This window comes from Erpetoichthys calabaricus, chromosome 1 (genome assembly GCF_900747795.2).
Source record: "Erpetoichthys calabaricus chromosome 1, fErpCal1.3, whole genome shotgun sequence".
Lineage (NCBI taxonomy): Eukaryota > Metazoa > Chordata > Cladistia > Polypteriformes > Polypteridae > Erpetoichthys > Erpetoichthys calabaricus.
The window spans coordinates 57,811,611-57,824,421 of record NC_041394.2 but is presented as its reverse complement, the minus strand read 5'-3'; the positions used below and the strand labels follow the sequence as shown (position 1 = coordinate 57,824,421).

Below are 12,811 nucleotides of genomic sequence, written 5' to 3'. Positions count from 1 at the left end.
CACGGTGGCGCAGTGGTAGCAGCTGCTGACTTGCAGTAAGGAGACCTGGGTTCGCATGTTCTCCCCGTGTCTGTAAGCTTTCTCCAGGTGCTCCAGTTTCCTCCCACAGTCCAAAGACATGCAGGTTAAGTGCATTGCCGATCCTGAATTGTCCCTAGTGTGTGCTTGGTGTGTGTGTGTGTGTGTGTGTGTGTGTGTGCCCTGCGGTGGGCTGGTGCCCTGCCTGGGGTGTGTTCCTGCCTTGTGCCCTGTGCTGGCTGGGACTGGCTCCAGCAGACCCCCGTGATCCTGTGTTAGGATATAGCGGGTTGGAGTATGACTGACCGACGTGAAACCTTTTTTCTCAATGTGCTGAGGTAGGTGTTTTTTTTCTTATATTTTAATAAAGATCATGCAAAAAATGAATTGATAATAACATAATATTTTTGAGTAATCTTGATGGGAAAATTTTACCAGGTGTACAAATGCAAGTTTTTAAATGTTCAGGACAATTTTTAATGGAATCTTTGCTCCTGTAAAATAGAGGTTGATTTTATTACAACTTAGTGTTTCTTTGTTGTATTTATTACAGATGAAAAAAAGTTGTCTTACCTTGTTCAATTAATGAAGTTTTATGAAAATGGAGTTTTAGTTATATTTGCTTTCAAAGTGACAATTTGTAAGTTATTTTTGTAAACAAAACTAAACATTCGTTTCTATCAGAGTATGCCTGCTCCCATTGGTTGTTGAGTCTGTGAAGATTCTCAGTCATCCAGGTAAAATTATCTGGTAGTTGAGTCATGGCAACTGGACTTCTTTCTTGTTAGGTAGATACGTTTCACTGCTCATTCAAGCAACTTCTTCAGTCTGCCAGATTGGTTGTTGAGTTGTCTACAAAGGCACAGGAAAGCGCAAAAAGTTTCCAAATGTCCTGTTCATGTGATGTTTTATAAAATGTTTTGTGTTGCTAATTAAATAATCACTATTAGAAAATGTTTTTCAGGGATACGTGGGGTTGTCAAGTTTAAGGAATCCATCCATTTTGAAATTTAGGAACTATTTAAAAGGCCATAAAATAATTTTAAAGTTTCAGACACCATTTTCTTTAGTATAGGACACAGCTATGTTGTGAGTTCCTTTCTTAGATAGCATTTGGAGGTCGCAGTGTCTGATGAAATTAATGCAACAAGTTAAAAGGTTTCTGGCTGTAACCATTCTTTATCTGTGTTTGCAGATATCACTTTTTTGCTAATGAATGTCTGATTAAAAGTCTTTTTGTTTTATAATGTATTTGCTCTTATTTTTGGACTATGATTCTCAATGTGTTTTTTGACTTTGATGAAAGTTCTTGATTTTCAAGAATTGACTCCAGCTTTTTCACTTCTTCTGGTCCTTTTCATTCATAAAGTTGCTTGCACTGCATTTTAGCATAACACCCACAAATTAATAACAAACAGAAGCTTATTTTTGTATTGCCAGACTAGAATGTCGTACACGAATCTAAATTAAGTTTCTCAAATTAATTTCACTCTGCAACCAATGGGTGGAGTGAGGTACTTTAATTGTACCTTTCATTGTAGTTGTATATCTTTGATCAAATTAACATAGTATTGGTGTATGTGCACTCATATAGTGTAGGATTTTTAATGATTAATATTCAATAAGATGCCCACCCAGTAGGACACCATAATGATGTGGGATTTGAAAAAGAAATGTTTAACTTGGTTAATTAATTATCAGCTCTGAAGCTACTTTATTTACCTTAAATTTCTGTGTTGTATGAGGAGGTCTCTGGCCTTTAGAACCTAAATCAAGGTTACTGAGGCACACTTGTTTAAGCAACAGAATAATATACTTTATTGAGAAGCAGAAGGATTTTGTTCAAGTGGAAGATTCTTCTTGCATTGGAGGGTACTCTTTCTCTTTGCCGCATAATCCTTGTCAGTACTGTGTTGCTGCTTCCTCAGCCCTCCTTCTGCTATTTTTTGCCACTGTACTGGGAAAAGGCATTCGTTTTTTTGGCCCAAGACTTTAGATGCTGAAGTTCCTCTATGGAAGTAATGGCTTCTTCTAAGCAGACAGGGCTCAGTGCTTAGCTTGGCAGACTGGATCTCAGGTTCACAAAGAGAAGAGTATGTCGGCTTCGGCTGTCCAAGGAAGCAGCTCATAGCATTTCGGTTCAGAGATCAGGATTCAGATGTTTTCAGTCATTTTGGAAAGTTCCCCTTCCCTGAGAGAATCCCAGAGAGAGTGCCTATTGAGAATACCTGAATTTCTCTTAACTTGCAATTCTCACCCTCTGTTCCTTCTCCTCCCACAACTTTGAGAGATGGGGCACATGTGGTTTTAAAGGAAGATTGACCCTTTTCCTGATTAGATTAAAATCACTTCCAGTTACAAAATCATTGTCTTCTAATAGACAAGATCTTCTGTCCATCTTAGTTGTTATCCCTTGAATTATAGGTCTTTGTTCTTGCTCGAGTCCATTTCTTGCCTACTGGCTCAAGGACTCTACAAAAGGGCCTCTGGAGAGATATCAGTGCAACTCTGATTTATACCTTTCTTATCAGATGAATCCAGGCAGATCCTGGTACATGCTGGAGTTCAGTCATTTAGTTTGGAATGCAAGTAGGGGAAGCTGCATCCCTGTTAAATCTGCTTTTAGTAACAGGCCTGGTGTGCCACTAAAGCCAAGTAGAATGGGCAATGCCCACTTTGTCCTACAATAGATAGACTACAGTTTAGAAGAAGTAAAAAATATTTCTGTGCTTCCAAACATCCTTTTTTTCTGAAGCCACTTTCTTGACTTTAGTTGTGGGGTGGCAAGCATTAAGCAACTGCAGATAGTTTGCCAGTCCATTGCAGGGTACACTTTAACAAACATATTCTCGATCATATCAATACAATTGAAAAATTTGGAGGAACTGAAAATGTATTTATATTTTTGGTCATTCACTGATTTCTACTACTGCCTGCCTCATAGTTCCAGGAGACTTATTTGAACCTTGGTCCAGTCAGTGTATGTCTGGAATCTGTACATTCTTCTTTGTATAGATTTTTTAATTACTTGTGATTTCTTTATGTATAACAAGGATGTATTTGTAAAGTCAATTAATGATAAATTCTCCCCGTATGAAATGTATCCCATGATGAACTCGTTAAGGATTTACTTCTGCTCTGTGCCTAGGGCTGCCAGGAAAGAATACAACCACACAACTATGAACTGGACAAAGCACATACCGAAATAAATTCACTCATGGTCATTAGACAATTAGTGTGTGATTTTTACTTCCTTGTTGAAGTGAACTGTTCAAACCTAGTTTCATGCCCACAATCATTTGTGATGTCTGAAATTCTGAACGACATGCTGCAGTTTATGTTTAGAGTAGGCAGATGCATCACAATGCCAGACTGTTGTGGAGAAGGTGAGAATGCTGTGAATTTCCCCTTGGGATTAATAAAGTATCTATCTATCTATCTATCTACAGTATATAAAACCATATTGGCACTGACCGGGACAAGTTAAAACGTTTAAGCTGATGGAGAAAAAACATATTCTGCTAATCATTTTGGAAGAAGTTATGTTTTCATTTCAATTGTGGGAATTGAGGTTTCAAGATAATTAAATAACTCCAGCCTATTGACAGTGTCACCATTTATAAACAGGGTAGTGGAAGGTAATAAGTGCCTCCTGAAATCTACTATAATTACTGCTTTTCATATAGTTTTTGACATTTTTGAACAGTTACTGTACTGTAACAGAATCCCTTAGCAGCATTGGTGCTGGATTATAGTACACTGAAGAGCAATACATTTACCACGGTTTGCCAAGATGGGTGGCACATTTTCAGTTTCATAAAATGAGCAGCACCATGGTCCATTTGGAATTAACTAAAATCCAGCTTTATAAAGTAAACCAGGCTTGACATTTTTAATGTTCAGATGGAACTTTTGCATCTTTAAAAAGTGATCTAAACTTGATATTAAATATGTTAGTGTTTAAAGCAATGCCTTCAATGATGCAGGTATGAATGAAAGCCTATAGTAGTTTTAGTAATACTCTAAGACTGGCACAACTGACCATAAACTACATTCTGCTTAATTTTAATTTTTAATTTTTAGGGAAACAACAGGCTGATTCATCAGGAGATTTGGCATTTATTGAAAGATTTGATGGATTTTACAGAATTGGCTTTAAATCACCAATAACCTTGGGAGCTTGGAAATGTGACATTACATATCAAGGGAAGGTCATGATGGATGTGTTTGGTACTTTTTTTAACTTCATCAAACTTACAGTGGTTTTATATTTATGGGTTTTCATCATCGATTTATAGCATAGTAAAAAATGTAAGTAATCTTTGCATATTCTTTCTTCAGGCCAGAGTACTGTTGACTTCCTACATCATTTTGCAGTGGAACTGGAAGGAAATCATCCAGGCCTTTCTGTATTAGAAAGTCAACCAATTGCAGGTTAAGAATTAAATGTCCACTTTTGTGCCACTGCACTCAGCACTTGCATTATAGTCACTCACTGAATACTAGTAACTAAGAATGTGTCTGTCTCATTGTCTTAAAAGTATATTTGGCCTAGACTTTTAAAGCAGCTAGTCTTTATTCTCTCACCAGTGTCATTTATCATTGCTTATTTGTTTTTTGTGTTTATAAAAGGCATCCCCACTTTTATCCTTGGGTCCATCACTGGCTTGCCCATGGACAACTCGATCTCACTTAGTGATGTGGTCCTGCAGGGAGCTGATGGTCAGATTCTTCAGGTGCTAAAACTAGAAACCATGGGTTTAAAAGGAGAATTTTTTGCAAAGTCTGAAAGCCTTCCAGACTGCTTATTTTCAGTTAAAATAATAGGAACAGACAAAATTGGCAACATTATTGAGCGGTTATCTCCTGGATTGAATCATGTTGCACAAGTTTTAATAAAGGTAGCTGGCATTCATTCATTTTATTCAGATATAATGAACAGAAATGCTACATACCCATTTTTAAAGTAAACAGCAAAACTTTCCTGTTAGATGTGCCTTACTGTATTAACCAAGATGGGGAAAAGTCAAGTTAACATTATGAGTACTGTCTGCTAGCTGAAATACATAAGTAATGTCAAGTTTCCCATTAAGATAAGATAAGATAAGAACTTTATTTATCCCGAGGGAAATTCTTTTGTCATATACATGCTCAGTGCAACAAGAGGAATAAAGATAAGGTAGTAAAGAGTTTAAAAACTCTAAAACATTACTCTAAAACTCTAAAACTTAAAAACATTACTGCAGCATCACAGAGAAAATAGTTGTAAGAAAGCTCACAAAGTAGCAGAAACTAGTCCACTAACTAGTTTGGGTACCTTGCATATAAATAATCACAGCTTGAATTCAGGTTGCTTCTAAAAAATCTATCATATCTAGACAGTTTTATTCTTCATGGTATTATTTCACTAACTGATGAATTTCTTTAAACTACACTTAGCCACCTCTGTTTGATTGTTAACAAATCATTTTATGAAATGTGACTAAACTCCAGGCATCATCTATCCCATCTCTGTACCCTGGACAAAGCACCAACATTCTGCTAAATATCTCTAATTTTGGACAAACAAGGGACATTGCAGTTACAATTGGAGACGACAGGCAGTTTGTGAAATCACAGTCACAAAAAAGGTAAGGAAATGTGTTAAAAAATACAGACAATTTTCTCTAGAATTAAACTAATTATAACATTTTCTTTAAATATTAGAAGGATAAGGCAGAAAAAGTTTCCACTTCTAGTTTAGAACTAGACACCTCGAAAGTGTCTCATGTTTTTGCTGTTATTTTTTCTATTGACCTTAGTTTTGTATGCCATGCATGACTCATCTGGAAGTTCTTGTCTCACTGTCTTTCATTCAGTATCTCACATTTGGAGGGGCACAACTCTCGAGTGTGCTATTACCTAGACATCTTGTCATTGTAATTTGTGTACTCTACTAACTTCTGGTACTTATAGCACAGATACAGTAGATTAGCTTGATCAAATTCAATGTATATTTATGACCATATTCTTACTCAATCAACTAGTACTCTCCAAACCAAAGAACATTATGAACCATTAAAAATGTACAATTCCAAAATATGAAATTTCAACAATTGTTAAGTCCTCATCCCACCCATCCACCTGTTCACTATTTGGTTGAACTGCAGCAAGTAATCTTTATTAATTCTTTACAACTGGGTGAAGCAAGATTTGACTATTCTTTGTAAAATATCTTTGCAGAGTTTGTTGTTTGTTGCAGTGCACAACAGTTTAGGTCTCTCCACAAGTGTTTGATGGGATGAAGATGAGGGCTCTGACTGGGCCTCTCAAGGACTTCTGTGTTCTTCATTTGCAGCCACTCTATTGTTGCTTTGGCAGTATGCTTTGTTGAAAGACAAACTTGCCCCAATGTTTAGGCATTCTGACAGGTTTTCGTCCAGGGCCTGTCTGCACTGTGCAGCATTCATCTTCCCATCAAGCCTGCCCATATTACAAGTCCCGAACCCATATAATGATGCTGCCACCTCCACATTTCACACGGGGATGATGTGAACTGGCTGATTTGCAGTGTTAAGATTTACAACACACATATACTACTTAGTGTTCAAGCCAAAATGTCCTACTTTAGTTTTACCAGACAACAAGACATTATGCCATATCTTTGCAATATATTCAGATTGACATCTTGCAAATTCTTTATGGCAATAGACATGTTTTTTGTTTGTTTTTCAGGGACTCAGTTTTAATAATCTTCTATAAAGGCCCTTTTTGTGCAGTGCCTTTGAGATCGTTGAGCAGTGAACATTTTTTCCAATCATAGTCACTGATGTCTGCAGCTCAATCAGACTGACAATTGGTGTCATAGTAGTCTTCTGACAAGTGCCATTCTTGTGGCTGTAGTTTAATAGTTTGGTTATAGTTTAACAATGTTTCACTTCTCTATGATAGACTGTACTGAGCTCTGAGGTATGTTCTCAATAAGGTGTTGGCCCACCACAAACTACAAGAACAGCCTCACTGTGCAAATGATAGATTCTGTAACTGGATTGGAGGGATCAGACACTATTCTTCTTTTTAATGTTCTTTATAACACTTTTCTCCAAATGTGCATATTAGGCTTTAATAAATGTAGTGTCTGTCTTAATATTTTATCATTAAGTATTCATCATCAAAGTTAGTCATTACATGTAAATGATATAGTCAGTGGTCTTTCATACCACCATCACTTTATACATAGTTATTGTCTGTTTTTCACCTGCATTATTATCATTCTTTAATTTAATATTATTTATTGTATCAGTATGCTGCTGCTGAAGAATGTGAATTTCCCATTGGGATTAATAAAGTATCTATCTATCTATCTATTTTAGGTTTTAATTGTGCATAATCTGTTTGTGAAGTTACATCATTTCAATTTAGTTTAACAAAGTTTTATTTGATTTCTGCTCCATTCTGTCCTTTATATAAATGACAATACAACTATGGCAGCAATTCCATTACACATTATCCCTCAGTGTTATGATACTTAGAAGTTCCCACACACAAAGCCCAAAAAACACCCACTAGAGGGGGATATTACCGTCAAACCCTGGCTAGATATAGCTGCAAACATAGGATTTGTATAAAAAGTAAGGTTTATTCTTAACAAAAATGCTTGATAATAACATGAAGCTCTGTGGAGCACAAAAAGGCAAAAGGATTTGTCAATAAAAGCAATCCAAGGCAAACAAAGTACCTACCAATATAGCAATCCATTATCAAAGTCAAGGTCAAAATTCCACAAATCCCAAAAAGCACAGAAATAATCCCAATAAAACATTTACCAGCTCCCCAAGTGCATTGTATAAACTGCAATGGGCCTTAGGTTGATGCTGTCTTTATAGGACTGAGGGTAGCATACATACATTAACAAAATCAAATACAAATAATAATGCAAACAAACAGAAATACAATTATTACAAACAAAAATAAAATATAACATTTGGTAGATATATGTCTTGAATCTTGATTCTAGCATTAGTTAGCTTCCTTAACAAGTAGAGGTTTCATTTTCAATTACTGAACCTTCTGCCTGCAACTTCTGATTCTTGTTTTGCCCTCATGTTTTTTGGGTTGCCTAATCATTTGACTTTTTCAGTTCTGACCTGTATTTCCCTTTACTACGATTCTAGCTTCATATTATGATCTACTGGTTATCTTCTTTGCTCACAAAAGTCCTTTGGCACCATACGTGTCATTACACTTAGCCACAAACATCAGCAATGTGAACAATACTCATAGCTAAAGGTTCTGCCAGACGTATGTCAACAGTCAACCCTTGTCTACTTATGATTTTATTATTTTATTATTTTTTCTGCCTGATTTTAAGGTACCACATATCTGAAAATGATACTGTTCCTGTGCAAATCACATTAGAGACTCCATCAGATGCCAAAGTGGGCAGTGCAGTGACCATGAGTATTGCTGTGGAAACAAAAGACAAAAGTGATAGCAATTATGCTGTTCTACATTTGAGTGTGGCTGACCCGGTTAGTTCTTCTTGGATATCCTCATAAACCTAATATTACTGCTGGCATATAATCAAGTGTACTGTCTTTTATTTTCATATTAATTTAGAACATTTTATCTTAATTTGTGATTGGTGACATTTCATTTCAGGCTACATTAAGCTGTTCTGCCTCTGCACAAGTGGCATTAACCCCTGGACATACAATTTAAAACCTCTTTTTTGAATAATATCATTTTTAAGGTTAATGTATCATATAAAGTCCTGCATGAATCCCTGTATCTAATGGGCATGAATGTTTGTATGAATGTGCCCTAAGATGGACTAGTGGCTCCATCCAGAGTTGGATCCTGTATCACATTCTTCCACTATAAATTTACGCTTCCTGTTCCTTGAATTGGTCATGTCTTCATAACATTCAAATTGAAAATTATTTTCCCACTTACACTAACATTAATTTTGGAAACTAATATAGAGCACTACAAGTAGTGCTGGGTTCAGTTATTATGATTTTTGGGACTTCTCTAAATAAAATTATTCTCAGTTCTGCTATTCTCAAACTATTCAGCACTGACTATTTCTCTTTATGACAAAATTTAACTAAGAGTTTAAAAAGATGGTGATTGTTGCTCAACTAGTCATTGTTAAACTCTTTTGCCCACAGGCTGTGGATGTTTATCCTCCATTATGCTCATATCATACTGAAAGTCTGTGCCCTCTTTCTCAAAGAGAGTGCAACCACAGCTCCTGGACTATCACACTCTCATTCCAAAACAGTAAATCTATAATATCCAGAATGGAATTCCGTCAAGGACAAGGCAGGCTAAGACTTAGAGGCAAATCAGTCGACATGTGGATCAACATTCAGATGGGACAAATAGTCAACCTCACAAGGTATTCTGCAGATGAACTCTTTGCCAACTATATCTCCAGCTGCTGTTCTCCAACAGCAGTGCTTATCTTATGGGATGACATTGGTAATCAAGGAGTTTGTGTTGTTTCTGCACTGCAACCAGCAGCAACAGGAGATAGACAAGAAGCCTACAAGACGCTGACTTTGCAAATGATTCTGCTCTTCTTGTCTCCCTTATATTTTTGGCAATAGTCACATAATTTTCTGCAACTTTCACTACTGAAAATGAATAGACTTGAAACATACTGAAGGTTACTCAAGAGTTCACAGTGAGGAACATAAGCGTGTTATTTCCTACATTTTTTATTGAATTCTTTTTATTGAATTCTACTTTGGCATTGTTCAAAATTAGTTAAATAAAGCTTTTCAGTAAAATAATGATTTAAAACTTGAATAGGACATGAATTTGCTCATATTTTAAACAGTGTGGATTTTTTCATATACTAACTGAAAAACAATTGTGTTGGCAGAAAATCATAAAAACGCTGGCCAGCTTCATTTGCTGGAGACTGGTCTTTTTGTTTATAAATAATAATATAAATAATTATTTGTTTCATAACCTATACCTGTATGTGGCAAGGGCTTTAATTTGTAGTATACTGCTGCTATCCATCTTAAATTCACACATTTGTTACTTGATATACTTTATTAATAATCCCTGAGGACAAAATGTTCTTTGTTAATCCCTGAGGTGGGAATTGTCCTTTTGCATGACCAATGGTAGTCTGAGCACAGGATAACAAAGCCATTATACAACACCACTGCAGCAATTTTCTAGTTAAGGGCCTTGTTCAAGGGCACAGCAGAGTAAGATCCCTACTGGCAGTAATGAGATGTGAACTGACAACCTTCCAAATACCAGCACAAATCCTTTGCCACAGAGCCACCACTCCCCTAACACCAACCATATTAAAAAGAATACAGGCCCCAAGTACTTATTTAAAATGTAACAAATTAATACATTCCATCCAATTTGATTCAATGGTTTTTTTAAAAAATAGCAAATGAATAAATATGAAGGATGAGCTAATGTGTTTTTAAAAACAGCTGTGTAATATTTGTGATTATTGCTGTTTAATGCATACCTGTGGTGTTTCTCAGATACGATAATGCTGTGTGGAGTGTGTTCTTTGCTAAGAGTTAACTTCTTTTACCTGTCAATGGTAATTAAAGCTGTAAAGATAGACATGCAATTACTTTTGACTTTACTTGGGATTACTGTACAAAGAAAAATGTTGCCAGAAGAAAAGACAGCAGCACATTACAACCAGAAGGCAGCTAAGATTTGCTGTTCATGGCCTTCTGACTCTGTTGGCCTCATTTTCTTGCTGACTTTCTACACTGTCAACTTTGCTGCTCTTCTGTGCTCACTCTTTCCCAAACATGCTAATGCTTTGTACTCTGCTGCAATTTGCTTGGTTTTCAGAGCCCAACCAATCAAAACTACCATATACAGTTTTGTCTCATGGGGCCACACAAAACTTTCAAACAAAATTTTCAAACAAAAATACAAATCTGGGAACAACTCACTAAAAATGTAGCAGTGAATAGCAGCAAACTCTGCTACTGCAAAGGCCACGGCCACAGGGCTTCTTCCTGAAATATCCGCCCCCAATTTCTCCAGTCTTTGCACTTTCAACTGAACTGAACTGAGAGAGCAAAAGAAACTGAACAAAAGACTTGACACTGAGAAAAAATTAAAAGCTCAAATTGCTGTTATCAATTCAGGAGCCCAGTAGCACAAGGTAACTGAAGTTTAATGATTAATATGTAATGAGCACTACGGCAGAGACAAGCACACACATACATAGACCACCATAGCTTCTTGGCTCCATGTGTTTCAGAAGAACAGTTTGTTGCGATATTTTTCTGTTAGTTTGTCTATTCTGTCACTATATGGCATAACAACAGCAAAAAGAGGTTAAATAATCATTGTGGTCTGTGGATATACAGTACATTGTGTTAAAGCATACAGCTATTCTGGCATGGCATGTTTGTATTTCCAGCTGGACAGTAATGTTAGCTTCCTTTAGTTGTTCATTTAGACGTGCAGTCAGAAGGAGGATGCTGAGCAGATCTGTTGAGTTTGAGTACTGAAATTTTCCTTTGCTTTGGCTCTTTGTTGTCAGGTCTCTTTTTTATTTTATTAAAATCACACAACATTCCATACAAATAAATCAATTTCTACAAACATAAGATCGAAGACAAATCAACCCCCACCCCTGAGAAAGAGAGAGAAGCCAGCAGAGTAAAACTTAAAGCTAGTAAAAATAAGTAGATGAATTAATAAGTGATTGTGCAGTGACAATAAAAGGAATTGATCAAAACTGAGAAGTACAGACAGACTCTCTTATCCATTATGCAGTACCATCAGGGAGTTGTCTGATCTGTCAAACTTTTATTGCACAGCATGGCAATGGCCCTACATACACAGCAAAATCATAATAATATGTGCAGTGAAAAGAGGAACAGGAAACCCTGCAATAGTTGGTTTGACTCCACAGTCCTTTATGCACGTACACCATGGACAAGTGCAGCATCTACCTTAATGGTGTCAGTGGTGAACTTTTGGCTGACTCTGAATTAAATGCTAATAAAACAATGGCTGTTGGCTGTTTGGCACAACTCAAGAAGTGTGAACTTTTTAGGTGAAGTTTCAGACACCTCCAAAATAAACTAACTCAACTTTATCTAGTTCATGATTGGATTAAAAAAAATTCACCAACAAGCACAGTATTGATAAACTGTTACAAAGACACTTTATTGAAATTATGAAGGATTTAAATTTCAGTGACATCCTATCTTCTTTAAATACCTTAATTCAATACAGATTACCTCTAACAAGGCAGGAACCATCCCTGGATGGGGTGTCCATTTCCAGGTATACTCAGTCACATATCTACAGTATATTCACTCAAATTGGTGTTATATACGTATACATCTTTGGAATGTAGCAATAAAATTGAAGTCTCTGCCCAAAAAAAACATGCAGACATGGAGAGAGATTGTGCAAAATCCACACAAGCAGTGCCTGAGCGAGGACTGCAACCCAGGAAGTGTGAAGCAGCAGTGCCAACCACCGCACCCTAGTTGACACACAGCAGTTTGAGCTATAACGGTCAGATTTTTATTGAATTTTTAAAAGACAAGGGTTTGGGGACTTTACAGTGAAAATGGTGGCTGTTCTGAAGAATATGAAGCCCATACAAGAAAGCTTGTCGATCTGTGGGTGTTTAATTACTTATAGAAACCTATAATAGCCAACGCTAATATGATCTGGACTGAATAAAGACCTTACAAGGTAATGTAATGAAATGTAAACCTACACACATCAAAGTAGGATGGAACATAGTTAGGCAGACAGAGGAGTAACAATTGTGGAAAAATAATTT

At 36.4% G+C, this 12,811-nt stretch overlaps 1 protein-coding gene across 2 annotated transcripts in view; it reads left to right on the top strand.

Moving 5' to 3' along the window:
- vwa7 (von Willebrand factor A domain containing 7) overlaps positions 1-9,753 on the top strand; it is a 57,146-nt gene extending 47,393 nt beyond the window's left edge. The window contains exons 12-17 of one of the 2 annotated variants that reach the window (XM_051934623.1): positions 4,102-4,248; positions 4,360-4,452; positions 4,651-4,919; positions 5,512-5,648; positions 8,369-8,528; positions 9,171-9,753. In XM_051934623.1, coding sequence (XP_051790583.1) covers positions 4,102-4,248; positions 4,360-4,452; positions 4,651-4,919; positions 5,512-5,648; positions 8,369-8,528; positions 9,171-9,611 — 1,247 coding nt within the window. In that variant the 3' untranslated portion in view covers positions 9,612-9,753. The remainder of the gene's footprint in view (positions 1-4,101; positions 4,249-4,359; positions 4,453-4,650; positions 4,920-5,511; positions 5,649-8,368; positions 8,529-9,170) is intronic. The other variant, XM_028800247.2, reaches the window with a different exon arrangement.
- Positions 9,754-12,811: the final 3,058 nt, after the last annotated feature.